The following is a 15564-nucleotide window of genomic DNA, read 5'->3' on the forward strand; positions in this document are numbered from 1 at the left end:
TAAGATGCAGGGCTTTTAGACCTCAAATAATGCAAAGAAAACAAGTTCATATTCATATTCAAGTTTTAAAAGTACAGAAATCAATATTTGGTGGAATAACCTTGTTTTTTAATCACAGTTTTCATGCATCTTGGCATGTTCTCCTCCACCAGTCTTACACACTGCTTTTGGATAACTTTATCCTACCACTCCAAAGCAGTGCAGCTTGGTTTGATGGCTTGTGATCATCCATCTTTCTCTTGATTATATTCCAGAGGTTTTGAATTTGGTAAAATCAAAGAAATTGCCATGAAGTGACCTACCTACCAAAGATCACAAACCCAGTACAGGAAACTGCATTTATGATTCAGACTTGATGACCTTCACTCTAGAGCATTAAACAACTGCATGTCATAAAGATGTGTATCAGCACACATTCTTAATTTATTGATTTTCCTTCAAAACCACTTAAAATGAACCCATATTTGATTATGTTTAGTGCACACTCTTAGAAATGACTGAATCACACACCTTCTTAGCAATAATTGAATAAGATCTGTAGTTTAAGGGGTTAAGTGATTGATAACAGCGCTCCAAACAGCTACAGGCATTGGCCATTCACTTTTATGATTCATTTGAAGAATGCCAGCGGAGACGCATTTAGCTCTACTTTCACCTCGGTCGCTCAGCTGCAAATTACAGTCGGCTGAATCAGCGCAGGAATGCTCGCGGCTCACGCAGGCAGGCCGCTGACTACTCGAGAGGCTGCTTAAAATGGCTGTGCTGCAGTGGCTTGAGGCAGCCTAAGGCCTGACGCAATGGAAACTCTGCAAACGGTGCCCATCACCACAGAGCAGCACTCTCAGATGATGTCACCACCTCCATGTTTAATTAAAGCTTCCAAGTTTGCCATTTGGAACACAGCCGGCGTTACTCGTCCTCTTTGCATCTATGCACTTTTAACACGCTCTTTCTTAAGTCATCCATGCATTTTAAAGCTTCTTCACATTGAGACTACTCTATTACTGTCTTTCCTAGTCTTTGTCTAGGCATCCTGTGGATCTGGGGCAAAAAAATAAAAAGTTTGGGTCACTTGGGTCATGCCTGTTTGTAGACTATTGTAGCTGATAATCGATAATATAGAACCTGAATATGAAAAGAAAAAAGGGCATGGTTTTGAAGGTGTTGTCAAGTGGTTCCTAGGTGATGTTTATGATAATAAATGTAAATAAAGAGGAGGAAGGAGGAAAGAAAGAATGAGAATGATTAAAAAAAGCCACAAACAGATGAGTTTAGGTCATCTGGATTCACCTTAAAGCTTAATGACCTGCTCAGAAAGAGTAAAAGCAGTTTGGTGGCTGTAGGGGAAATTGAAACTCTAAGTCTTGGGCATGTATAAAAATAAATGGGAGCAAATGGGAGGAATGTGTGATATGGAGGGGAAAAAAAAAAAAAAAAGAATTTAGGTCAGTATATCTGTGGCTTATAGGTTATGCACCTGCCCTGAAGGAGTACATTCAATACATACGTTTGGAGGCTGTTGGGCAAAGGAAACTCAAGACTATTGGGCATGTACAAAAGTTAATAGGAATAAATGGGAGGAACTAAGGGATGAAATAATGACTACTAGAGGAGTGCAGGTTAGTTTGGCTGTGAACTAGAGCCCAGTTGAGATGACTTCTGCTTTGAGACCTGTTGTATTACTTGTAGATTTGTTTAATAGAGCTGTTAGAACATTGGTTAATTATGGTTATGAAGGGATGCACATGGTCAGCAATGATACTCAAATGTCTACACATTCAAACAATTATGTTAATGAATTAACACTAAAGGCTTAGTGTTGTATATTATATGTATTCCTAACAGTCCAGTAACTCAAAAACCTATATTAGTCATGCAAAAAAAAAAAAAAAATCCTGTGATATACCATGAAACTGTCAGAATCTTGAAAAAAAAATACAGTGATATGCATTTTTGCCCATACTGCCCAGCACTACCTAAACCGTTAACAGAACCAAATCAGAATTTCATTTTTCAGCTGAGACAAAGCTAATTTATTCTCTCCATCACAGAGGAACTAAGTAATAGAGAATAATAATTAACTGCTGCACTGCCCCCTTTCTGAAGACATACGATAAAGCCTTGAAGTTAACTAAGTTAACCAGCAGCTAGGTTGCTGGACTTAGGCGCTCCACTGCTATAGCTATATCTGTATTTGGTGCTCGAGAGGTTGGCTCATTTTTTATTGGGAGGATTTCACACCTTTAAGGGTTACACTTGAAAATAAGGGCTAAGGGTACAAAAGAGAATTGGGACTGGGCCTAAATTTCTAAATGTCCAACTAATTGATCTATCTTAAGCACTGAGAGGTGTTCTAGTTCTTGTTCTAGTACTGAATTAATGTTTTAAGTTTGACATATTTTACATTTTCCTGTACAGCAGAGATGTGTGAACTGGTTGTATTAATAGAAAAATATTGCTCAAACTTTTGAAAAGAATAAGCTAGCTAAAATAAAATAAAAAAATAAAAGTAGATGGGTTGCATCTTGCTCCTCCCCACTGTGCTGAATCAAAGGATGCAATTTTAAAGTGCATCTTAGGTACATGCACACAAATACATTCCTCCTCGTACAACAAAATGCAAACACGCATGAAAAACACATTTGTATAGATAACTCATGGATGTTTCCGTCCCCCGAGGCAATGAAAGCAAATGCATTTCCAGCTGTTAAGCTCGGCACTCCTGAAACAGGGCCTGATTTAGGAACCCGCAGGGTATTTATCCATCATCAATACTGGTCAAAATCCAAACTACCAGGGCCGGGTCAGATCCTCTGCACTGGGGTGTCGGGTATCGAGGCCAGAAAGGCTGATTGATTCTGCGCATTCGAGGAAAATAAATCACTACAGGCTGCTGCTGCCTCTTTGAGCCAATGCCACCTCCTTCCACCGGGCCAACACACACTCAGCTGTGTAAACGGCCTCTCAGAACGCGTAATGAGAATTAGCAGCACGGCCAAAACCATCACGTAAATACATTTAATGACTATAAAGACACAACCAGGTGCCAATGAATCAGACGTACGAAACACAAAAGCGATGACAGACGCACACTTGCACACACTAAAGCAACAAAGCTCTGACATTAGACAGCGTATTACACTGTTATTACTGGGCTCCGTTTACAACACGTTCGTTTGAAATACTCCACTGTGTTTTTAGCCCCGCTAAAATATGACCTCACCGCTCAGTGTGTGGCTTTTCTTCTCCCCCTCTGTTTTGCTTGAAGGTGTAAAAATGCCAATAACTCCAGATTTATACAGACAGCAGACATCTCCCCCTGCCTTCAAGTGCGCTAATTCAAACAGCCCAGACACAACCCAGAGCCCTGCTAACAGTCACAAGCTAACCTTAGCCAGGGTCACACTTCATCTTGCATGATCCACCATGTTCCGGTTCAAATCCTGTTCATGCAGCTTGCCATCGACTGCCGGAGCCCTGAGGGAGCACAATTGGCTTTGCTCTCTCTGGGTGGGTAGATGGCTCTCTCTCCCCACATCACTCCAAAGGGTGATGCCGCTCAGCACAAGGCGTCTGTGAGCTGATGTATCGGAACAGAGGCACTGTTGCAATATATGATTACAAAGATGTTAAAAAAAAAAAACCCTCAAATATTTCAAACATTTTGGTTGAAAATAAAAGGAGAAAACATGTCTTTTAGATGTGTTTGAAATGATGGTTATGTAAGGAAGTATTTTCTACATATAGTTCATATAGATTTGGTTAAAATTGAAAGGTAAAAAATTTATCTTATTGCAGGGTGGATAAAAAACATCTGTCAGATCTCAAGCGAACATCTCATAAACAACATAAAAAATTTAAACTTTCAACAATTTTCGACCCAAATCTATGTGTGGAAAGTATGTTAAAATTTAACGTAGTTTCAAAGAAAGGCTCTAGCATTTTTGTAACGTTTTTTTCCTAAAGCATAAAGTGCTGTTGGGGAAGCTTTGGATGTCGAACGCGATTAGGCTGATTAACTACAAGGCAAAAACTGTCACCATCATAAAACTCATACTTTCAGAACTTTGATTTTTACAGGTCCAGAACTTCTCCTCAAGCTCAATTTCAAAAACTATTCCTGCTAACCCCCTTCACCCCGTTGCACCCATGGCCAACACTAATAATCATCACGGCACAGCATTCCATTTTTGCTGCTCTGCTATTAAACGGGCCTGGCAGGCGTTTTCCGTACTGCATGATTTATGTGCGCCGAAGGCTCAGCCGTACACCTCCGCACGGCAGAATCAAGACATATCTCCGGACGTAGATCTTTACACAAGCCCTTACTATACATTATGACATCTGTGTGTGTGAGGAACCAGAGCATTATAATGTCCACAAAGCCATTATCCTTCATTCTGCAGAAGTGTGGGGTCCGAGGAGCTGCTAGTCGTCAGTGCTGTCAAGGATGTTTAGGGAGAGGGGTTGAGGGGGGCGGGTTGCACATTTTGCCTTGAGGTTGAGGTCTGTGGTATGTGTAGAAAGAAGCCAAGAAGAGAAAGGAGGAAGGATGAAGAGCAACTCATCAGAGCTAATGCTTTACTGAAGGTTAATTGCTTGCGTGGGCTGTAATCAGGAAGAACTAGCCTAGAATGCACTAGGGTAGCTAGGGCAGTAATTGGCATCCTAAAGCTCTATTCGGACAGGATTAGTTTAACCTAGGTAGGTGGGGTAATGTATTTTTATATTTTTATATATTTTTTACAATACAGTGTGTCATGAAAATGGGAGTAGCTACTCGATTTATGCACTGCCGTAACCTCCGAACACACAATGAGAACCATTAGCTCATATCCCATTTTTTAATGTAGGCTATAGCCTATGCTACACAATGACATGCCATAACATCTCTCAGCAGTCTCTGAGAAACTCATCTTCACCTGGATTTGAGTGTTTTACATTGTTTACCACAGATTTATAGCTCCTAGGTTGTCTGAGCCAAACAAAATGCAACTAATCATCTAGTGAAGCTATTCTATGCTTTATAAAAGCAATAAAATCGCAGGATAACAGAATATTTATCAACCTTTTTACACATTCACACAAGACTAGTTTAAACAGATAATTTTTAGGGCTTGGAAAACAAACCTTAGATAAACCATTACTCCCTAACACAGATAAATGCAGATACTCCCCAGATAATTAGCCCCACTGATAGCAAGCAGCCGAGCGTAAAGTTAGGGGGCAGAACATAGCTTAGCTAAACAAGGTGCAGATAGCCCACAGTTTTAAAATGAAAAAAAAATAATAACCTAGCCTCCTACACTCGAAGGGGTAGAGGTAGCAAGGTTGATTGGTAATGCTAAGAGAGGTTATGCTTAGCATTAGCCAAGATTAGGAAGATCCGAAAAGATACAGCTGGAAAGTTACACCCAGTAATCCTGAGGCACTGTAAGCACACAGAAAGCAATCCTTTAGAAAACCATTAAACCCAATACAGATAAAAGCAGATACACACCAGACCAGGTAATTTTGCCCCACTGATAGCAACCATCTGAGCGCTAATTTAGGGGGCAGTGCATAGACTAAATAGACCTCAGTTTTACAGTATAGCTAGCGGTCTCGCACAATCTGTCCTACTTCTCTAAAAGGAGCTATGAATAGAAAGGACGAAAGAGAGGCAGCAAAGTTGATGGGTAATGCTAAGACAGGTTATGCTTAGCATTAGCCAAGATTGGGCAGATGTACCTTTAAAGGTAAACCTTGGGAAAAGCATAATTCCCTAATACAGATAAATACTAATACAGACCAGATAATTAGCCCGGCTGTTAGCAACCATCTGAGCGCTAATTCAGGAAACAGCATGGCTCAGATAGCGCACAGTTTTAAAATATAGCTACAGGGTTGTGTTGGTGTACCTTCAGATGTTGGAAAGCCTCTATTCCCTAAACACTGGGGTACTTCGATAAGAGTAACTAAGAATAGAGAGCAGAAAAAGTCAGATAAAGCATGGTTCACTGGTAATACTAAAGAGTTTTGGTAGATGTACCTCAAAAGGAAAATCCGGAATATCCTACCCAGTAATCCTGAGGCACTTTCCATAGAAGCCAAACTTTGGGTAAAGCATTACTCTCCAATACAGATAAATGCAGATACACAACAGATAATTAGCAGCACTGACAGCAACCATTTAAACGCTAATTCAGAGGGTGATATTACATCTTAGCAAAGCATGGCACAGATAGCCACAGTTTTAAAGTATAGTTAACCTGCTCTAAAAAGAGCTAAAAAGAAAATGAGGTAGCAAATTAATGTTTGGTTTGGCGCAGTGATTATACCCCACTACCTGCCAGGAAGCTGACTACCACATCGCATGGGAGACTGCAGTTCAAATCCCGGCCTGAGTGACTGAATGCTGTGCTACACTACATTGGCCCACTTCTGTAATCGGAATAACCTTGTAAGTGGCTGTGGATAATGATATCAGCAAAATGCCATAAATGTAAATTTATAGAATTTAGTCTTAGCATTAGCCAAAACTGGGGGGGAAAATCTCAAAAGGTATATCCAGAATATTCCACCCAGTAATTCTGGGGCACTGTTTATAGAAAGCAACTCTTAGGTAAACCATTAACCCACTGATGACAACCATCTGAGTGCTAATTCAGGGGGCAGCAGATAGCTTACTAAGGCATGGCACAGATAGCCCACAGCTTTAAAATATAGCTACAGGGTTGTGTGGGTAAGTTCAGGGCTTGTTACTGTACCTTCAGATGCTGGCAAGCCTCCACTCTGGGCCTCCGCCAGTGGCTCGATCTCCCCAGACTCCGACAGGTTCACATCGGCCGCTGTGGAAGACAGACAGAGCGAGCGTTAGCGAATTCCTGCTGACACAACTTTGGATCTGCAGCCACGTGCTTTTGAGTTATTGAGACGTGCTGAGAGATTTAAAGATAAAAACCCTCCTTATGTTCAACTAATCTCAAACTAATGCTGCGAGTTGGCCAACCTGCATTTGATAAGAGGTGAAAAGTCCTAGTTTTGCTCCTCAACTGTGTCTTTTTAACAGCAGACAGACACGCACCATGATCCTCACTCGAGTAGAAATAACATGAAATGTCCATTCAGAGAACTGAGGACAATCCCTCGGAGAACGGAGCAGCTAGAGAAAAGAGCCAGCGCTGCTGCATGTGTAAAAGTAACAGCTACTGAAATAAATCTGGACACTTTGTGCTCTATAAATATTCAATAAACACTGAAGCAAACCTTGGATGGTTTCACTACAGGAGAAACTCAAATAAGGCAGGTCTGAGAAGCACAGACGCCAAAGAAACAGGCAGTTCAGGATCTGGAATCTGAACAGTCCCACCCATACTATATCTATGCTGTTTGTTAAAGCTACATCCTATTTTGGTTGAAAATAAAAGGAGTTTTTTTTTAAATCATCAATATTTTTAACCTTTCACTTTCAACCAAAATGAGATGATGTTGATTTAGCATGGAACTACATCCCATGTCTTTTTTTTTAATGACCTGATTGCTGGGAGAGATTAACCTGCATCACAAGCGATAGCTAAATAGATACAAAATAATATTCATACAAACATTTTTAATTTACTGGTTTTTACTTACATTTTAGATTTTAGGAAATAAATGCAACTGAACAGCAATTTCCAGCAAATACTACTTAATATATATATATATATATACTAGATAGTGATGGGTTTTCAAAAAAAAAATCTTAGAACTGAGATGATTCTTAGATGGTCAAGCAAGCAAGCATGCTTCAATAACGCTTTTGGGGAAATGGGCCCAGATTTCTGTTACTTATCATAATCACTTTGTCATTTAAAAAAAAAATAACTTCTTGTAAAACAATTACCTTGTCTCTTTTAAATAAACTCAACATTTAAGTTTGGCAAGGTACATGTGTGAACAGAGCCTAAATGAAAACCATAAAAAAAATGTTGTGAGAAGACCTATATATACATGGAAACTACTAGGAAAATCCAAGGAAATGTAAGACCTAGGCATTTTGAGAAAAAAACATCCAACCTAATAACACTCCCTCGTAGTACTCGGCTTGGAGTTCAAGCCTTAAGCCAGAAAAAATTGCATGTGCTTGCCTTCTTAGAAAACACTTAAAAATTACAATTAGATTTTTTCCATATTTAGCTCCAAAATTTCCACTAGCGCTAGGAAACTAATGAGAACGGGCGTTGCCAAAAGTGGGATTTAGAACCAGATTTCATCATGAGTTCATCAGTCCAGCCGTGCCCAAAGCTATGACCTGTTAATCAGAAACTGAGCGAACTGGAGCGAAGCAAGAAGAAGAAGATTACTGCCGTTTACTCTGATGAAATTCAGAAAATACTTAATTACAAAGACAACATGAGACTGAGCAGATACAGGAGAAATAAGAAATAAGAGCGATGAGGATTTCAGGCCAAAAACAGCTGTGACTATCTAAGGTACTTCAACCTTGGATGAGTCAGTATTAGAGGCCACGTCTCGCTCAGGGATAACCCCCATCAACAGCAGTGGAACCAGTGCTTAGGAGGATCATCATCTGTAATCACACTCTAATTACATTCTCGTTCAACACCGAAGAACAACTTCCTCCTGCCAATAAATAATAAAGGAGAAGCATTACATTTGTGCGAGACAGGCCGTAATTTATTCCCGGTGGTTTAAAAGTACTAATAACATGTTGTTTCTGAAAACAGTCGAGCTAAAATGTGCCGCTTCGCTTTTTTGTGTTCCCTCTCGTCCGATCCGGCGAGACATCAAAAACCATCAACGCTCCAAAGACTAGATTTACGCCACTGTTATTCTTCGTCCCGCTAATCTTTACGATAGTAGAGTTAGCCTCGTATAAAAAGTGCTTAAGGGGTCCAGGAGTAGGAAACCACACTTGGCAGGCTGTAAGTAGCTGGTCCAGGGTGAGGTCACCCACATAATTACACAGAACTCTATTAGCGTGGAGCTCTCAGGAATGTGCCGCCAGTACGGCTATTAGCGCATTAATGAAGCAGCAGTGATGAGGGCTACTCCAGACTGTCCGACCTAATCTGCCCCACGCTGGACTAACATTAGACAGGCAAGCAGACAAGTACAGTACATGCATCAGTGCTAGTAAAAATCATTCAACCATTCCCTCATCCATTCATTTATTCACTTGTGAATGATGATTTAATACCATCTGTAATAGAGGCTTACAGGAACATTACACTTGCGTTCATATTGCATTTATATGAAACTTTGCAGAACATTGTATTTGGCAAACGCAAGCACTTAAAGCTCTGCGATTTGTCTTAGACTAAAAAACTGAAGTTGACATAGAAACTGCAATGAAAATCAGGGAGTATTAGAATGAATTTTGTTAATTAAAGATTAATACTTCTACATGATTAAATCATTACAAAAAATAAATGCAGTCCATAAGTCAGATTGGCTTGGTGAATTAATACACATTTTAGTAAAAACTACTCAAGTGAAGGTGATACAAACCATACTTTTAAAGCATTTAACAACATTTTCACACCTACTATTTATGTGCTCTGGTCTAAATTAGTCAACAAGTTTGCAAACTAGGAGCATATTCACAAAAGTATCTGACTTATCTGAATACCTCAGCAAATAATGGGTCAGGAGGCACATCACACTACTTACATAATTTAGGCCATATCTAGAACATGGACACCATCTTTAAAGCCACCAAAAAAGCCAAAAATACACAGGGTCCTACACACCAGTACCTCCATTACCATATTAACCCAACATGAAATTAAGCTAAAACATATCTTAAATCCTCTTAAACAGCAACAGTAAACACTGCTAATAATTTTTACATTCTAATATGAACTTAATGACTATGGCTGTCTCCATTGATCTCATAAAGCACAGCCCTTTCTTTGATTTGCAGATATTCAGTTGATTAGAACCTGAATTCCAGACAAAAATCCAGTCATTTGAGAATCACAAGCTATCTCCCAAGCTATCTATAAAAAAAAAAGTTTAATGACTACTCTATTTCCACTCAAGATACGAAACAGGTATTGAATTCAGTCACAGTGAAATAAGAGACATGAAACAAATATTCTCTTATCATTCTTTCTCCATCCAGCCTAATCAACCTGTAATATGGAAGCAGAAACTTTATATAGGTGCTTTAAATCCACAGGCAACATGGCTGATGGTAATTAGCTCGGCGGTTCTCTCTAATAAAACACTGAAGGGATTACATTAGGCTACAAGCAGTGTGGAATGTTGTTCCTGGATGGAGCACTCTGGCTACCAGGCTTATTTGAGTTGAACCGTTGAACAGCAGTGGATCGTCCACAGGGATGTACCGGCAGATGCGACTTATCCATATGCCGCGGAGCAGAGGAGTGGAGGATAAGTAATGGACTCTCCCAAACGCCAAAGCAAATAGAAAATAGGCAGTTCCTACAACAAATGATGGTTCTATTGTTTAGGTTGTACCGCTGGGAACGGTCTTACAATGCGTACTCCTGCTTCGAGTGAGCCGAGAGGCCAAAGGATGGTGTTCCAGTGCTATTTTTCCAAATTCCACGTCAAGATAAAAAATTAATAACACTTAATTTACCACTGCTGGGTCATGAACAAGCTGCTAATCCCTTCCAAACATGCAGAAAAATATCCTGTTCTCAGGAACGGCCCAAGCCAACAAAATGGAGAACATGCAGGCCAACCTTGGCATGGTTCTCCGCCGCGTCCTGAGGGAAGGAAATAAGATGAATAAGCACCCCTGTTTTTTGGCTTGGAACCAAAGCGATTTATGCTCACACAGGGTGACAAATGAAGACAGAGCTGTTAATTGTTTGAGCGAACAACTTCATAACTCGCCTCCAACTGGCTCGAATTAACCCTCCCCAGTCATGCAGCCTTGAGCTACAGCTGCTTAATTTAAGGTGTGAAGGAATGCTCGTCCTCAAACGTGACTCATGCTACAAAGAAACGCAGTGAAAACACTTGTTGCGCTTTAGGCTGTGCTGCTATTCAGTTCAGGCTAATATTTACTGAACATTTGCACAGACGCGTAGAAGACTCTGGTCCACACATACATTATTACTAGCCAACAAATCCACATACTCCTAATGCTGGCCTGGCCATGCGTCACTTCGTGCTGACCAATAAATACAGGCACGTGTCTCTGGGGAACTGCTCTACCTTAATCAACAATAACAACATAACATAACGTAACATAACTTCACTCTTTTCCACCCGTCCTCAAAGACCACTGAAGCAGGTCTGTGTTTAAGGTGTCTATAGTAAGGGAAGGGGGCAAATAGGGTGGGGGTGATTTTTTCAGGGAGGGGGGTCAACAAAAGGACCAGTGTAGAGGCCTTGGCCAAAAGGCTGATATGATTATTTTGGCTCGGCATGCCTGCCTGCACTTGGGCCCCTGAATCGCCGCCATTCACTGCGCATTCTCCTTTTTCAGCATGCGCCATGCCTGGCAACCATCGGCCGGCAGGCCACTCGAGAGCTCGTAAAGAGGTGATGGCAAACAGGACGAAGGCCGCAACCCCCCCAGACTCACCCCAAGGGGACGGCCAGGCTCCGGGACAGGGAAGGGAGGGGTGGAGTGGAGTATGCCGGGGGGTGAGTTAGCGCACCCTTGGCCAGATCGAAAATGTAGGAGCTTGTTAACACTCCATCTCACCCTCTGGAGGGCCGTTCTGACTTGAGATGGTTGCCAGAGTCATAAAATTAAAGGAGTGAAATAAAGGGGGAGACAATTTGGAGTAGCTGGACGTCAGAGTTGGGGGGTGGGGATAGGGAGCAAGTAACCCATGCAGAGAAATGGTAGCTTCCTGTCCAGCAACACTGAGAAATTGTTCTTTTACTTTGTACATACATCACTTGTGTTTATTTAAGGTTGCTGTCATTTTTTTGGCATGGCACCACACTGTTTACAGCACAATTTCCTTGAGGACTTTTAAGGGGCTCTTTAATTTCAAACTTTAGAGGAACCCCTTCTTCAGGTGTTGGAGGAACTTTCAAGAACAGGACTTTAGACGAAAACCCTAAGTTTTCTTGAAGGTTCATTAAAAAACCCTAATGGGTTCCTTCACAGTTTCAAATTGAAATAACCCTAAAATTACCTCAAGTTTTTGACATATGTAGTTTTCCTAAAACAGCAGCAGAAACATTTGGAGAACTTTCGACCTGTTCCCAGCCATTCTTCTTGGCAAACTCCACAGCAGAACGTGCAACTAGCACCTTCTGAACTTTCGCAGGTGTGGCTAGCTTGCTAGTGAATGGAAACCGCTCTGGCAAAGCCTGCTTCCAACAACCATGTCTGCAGATGCACTTAGCGTAGGGTGACAAGCATGAAAAACAGCTCCTGGAGGTGCCCGACATCCGCCGGCCAACAGATGATGTGACCTGGAAGAGAAAAGCTGTAGCGCCTGAACACCAGAGTTTGTTTTTTCCAGGGTCTTACCGGTCAAGTTGAAAAAGACCAACAAACCCCACAAAGGTCTCTCTTGAACCAGTCACTGGAGTACACAGATCACAGATGTAGGGAACATTTGCCTTAACTGTTCCATGAAATGTGATGTACACTGGGTAATCAGACATTTTAAAGAAGATTTCTGAAGAATGGAAGTCATCATTAGGAATGCTTATCAATGATTGTACAACCTTCAATGATGAAGACATTTCAATCAGTTGAACCTCCCTCAAGCAACATCCAGTAATCTATAGATATGGGGCTCTGAGGTGACCAACAATCTAATTACATCATAAGAAAACCAGACAAGACAAGATCAGTCCTTAGTAACTGACATCTGTCCAACAGTCCAAGACACTGATGTTCCACCCAACCATCACTACTAGCTAGGCTACACAGGCATTCGTTTGCATCTTGTTCTGAGTCTGAGGGAAGGGGCATGCATTGTAGAAAACGCGAAGACAAGTTAGACCATTACCCCAGAAGAAGAGAAAACAGAATCCAACGAAAATGTCAAGGTCAAGATTCAAGACAAGGAGGGCTATTCCTTCTACCATCAACAGGCAGAAGACCTGATTTTGGCTGGCAAGCATCTTCAGGATGGTAGTACCCTTTTTAACTACACAATCTAGGAGTAGCCCTCCCTATATCTTGCCCTGTTTCTTTGTTTTTCTGGGGGCAACTGATCTGTTTCACTTGAGCATTTTAGTCTAGAGTCATGTCAGCATGGCATTTGGCATTTAGCATTTGGCATTTAGCGTGTTGAGACTGTTAATTCAGTAATGTTGCATTTGCAGCAATTTGGAAGTGATGTCATAGACCTTCACGTCATATCATCCACAAAGAGCATCGCTTAGGGACTCCAGTATAGGCATAGTGCTGTCTCTTAACCAGAACTTTACTGCACGTCAGAAAGGATGCAGGGTTTAGCTGGCACGGATCCACTTGAGCAGTAGTTGTGAAGTGATGCATCATTGCCGATATTCATTCCAAGGCATTTCTTTGCTTTTCCTCCCGAGACCATGCGCTGCGGAAAAAGAAAATCTGACGACCACATCCTCTGTGGGCTACTGGAGCCCGCCGTTAAGCCAGCCTGGTAATTGGCAATGGCCCTGCACCAAGAGTGCAATGTCACGCTGTAGCCTCGACCCCTTTGCTTTACATCCAAAAGGTCTGAATTACACACTTTATTTCCCACCACTTTGGAACCTTGTAATGACTGAGGTGATGTAATTTCATGCCAGCTTTTAATGCCTGTTATTCTTGCAACACTCTTGTTGACATAATACCAGCACACATTCCAAGGAGAAAGTGGCACAGGGACTCGAGAGCATAGTTGTAGCCTCGGGCTATACACAGTGAAGGAGAAAAAAAAAAATCACCACAAAACCTCCATTGTTCAAACAAGAGGGTACCACTGAGACTCATAGATGTTAACAGGCCTTTTCATCGCCATGTAATAAGCATATCTATCACCTACACCAAAAGCCGAAATGATACTCACAAAATGAGCCCACAACCACCAACTAATGAGCGAGGGTAGAGAATTAACATAATAATATGGTAGATGGTGAATGCAGGGACACCTGGCAGAGGAAAGGGATCTCAAGGGAAGTACTGGTTTATTACTTGGTAATACAACACACACTAAATGGCTCTACAGCTCTGGGAAAAAATAAGAGACCACCTTTTCCACAGTTTCTGAATCAGTTTCTCTGATTTTGCTATTTATAGGTATATGTTTGAATAAAATTAACATTGTTGTTTAATTCTATAAACTACAGACAACATTTCTCCCAAATTCATTTGATGTCATTTAGAGCAATTCTTTCGCAGAAAATGAGAAATGGCTGAAATAACAAAAAAGATACAGAGCTTTCAGACCTCAAATAATGCAAAGAAAACAAGTTCATATTCATAAAGTTTTAAGATTTCAGGAATCAATATTTGGTGGAATAACCCTGGTTTTTAATCAGTTTTCATGCATCTGGGCATGTTCTCCTCCACTAGTCTTGCACACTGCTTTTGGATAACTTTAGGCCGCTCCTGGTGCAAAATTTCAAGCAGTTCAGTTTGGTTTGATGGCTTGTGATCATCCCTCTTCCTCTTGATTATATTCCAGAGGTGTTCATTTTGGTAAAGTCAAAGAAACTTATCTTTTTAAAGTGGTCTCTTATTTTTTTTCAGAGCTGTGTATGGGACAAGAACAACTCAAGGAATCATTTAGGAGCTTAGATGCAGGTTAAGGACTTCTTCATATGACTGTAAAGCCTTTTAGTAGACGGTTGAAAGTTAAAGTGTCAGTTTGTAAGTTTTTAGGAGTTAGAGACCTCTCTGGAAATAATATGTATTTGCACAAAGCATGCCTGATAGTACTTTTAATATATGTATTTTGGTGCAGTCTCCTTCCAGAGTGGATAAATCTGGTGCTATATTTTGATATCTCCATGTTCACAGTAGCTCTTGTATCAGCACCAACAAAAACACTGCGGTTGCGTACGTTACCAGCAAAAGCCAACAGAAAATGCTGTACCCAAAAAAACTCCAAGGAAAGACCAGACCAGACCACTCTTCTTCAATCTTTAGAATGAATATATTTGGCTTTGCAGGAATGGTTGCAGAAGCAAATTAAAAGCTATTAATTAAATAATCTTAAGGACTACAGCTTTACTAATCATTTTTCATTTAGAAATAGAATAAAATACTTTTTGTTTGGAGTATAGTACAGATACTTGGTTCTTGGCACGCATCTTTTTTACTGACCAATGACAGTCGTTGTTTGTGAGTTCACCCTGTTTTCATGCGCCTAAAAAGTTGTTTTGTTTGTCTGCAATTATGTCACAATGTTCACTGGAGCCAGATAAACATCTCCTTTTGCAACAAGTATGTTGAGGCCTTAAAGAAATTTCTCATAGTGGTTTTAATTGGTTAATTAAACTCACATTTGAATAATTACTGGAACTGTGCCAAATCTGGCCACTCAACAAAACTATTCAACTCTTCTGGAAGAAGATACAGCCAAAAGATCACAGTCAATGTCATTGCAAAGCACTCAAACACTGCCCATAGTGCTGGGCAAAGCCTGATTACACTAAAGTACA

At 40.8% G+C, this 15564-nt stretch overlaps 1 protein-coding gene across 2 annotated transcripts in view; it reads right to left on the reverse strand.

Annotated features, from left to right (window-relative positions):
- Positions 1-15564, reverse strand: part of ror2 (receptor tyrosine kinase-like orphan receptor 2) — a 120657-nt gene that overhangs the window by 30167 nt on the left and 74926 nt on the right. For both annotated transcript variants that reach the window (XM_007255331.4, XM_007255330.4), the window contains exon 2: positions 6750-6830. In XM_007255331.4, coding sequence (XP_007255393.3) covers positions 6750-6830 — 81 coding nt within the window. The remainder of the gene's footprint in view (positions 1-6749; positions 6831-15564) is intronic.

Source organism: Astyanax mexicanus, chromosome 20 (genome assembly GCF_023375975.1).
Source record: "Astyanax mexicanus isolate ESR-SI-001 chromosome 20, AstMex3_surface, whole genome shotgun sequence".
Taxonomy (NCBI): Eukaryota; Metazoa; Chordata; class Actinopteri; order Characiformes; family Acestrorhamphidae; genus Astyanax; species Astyanax mexicanus.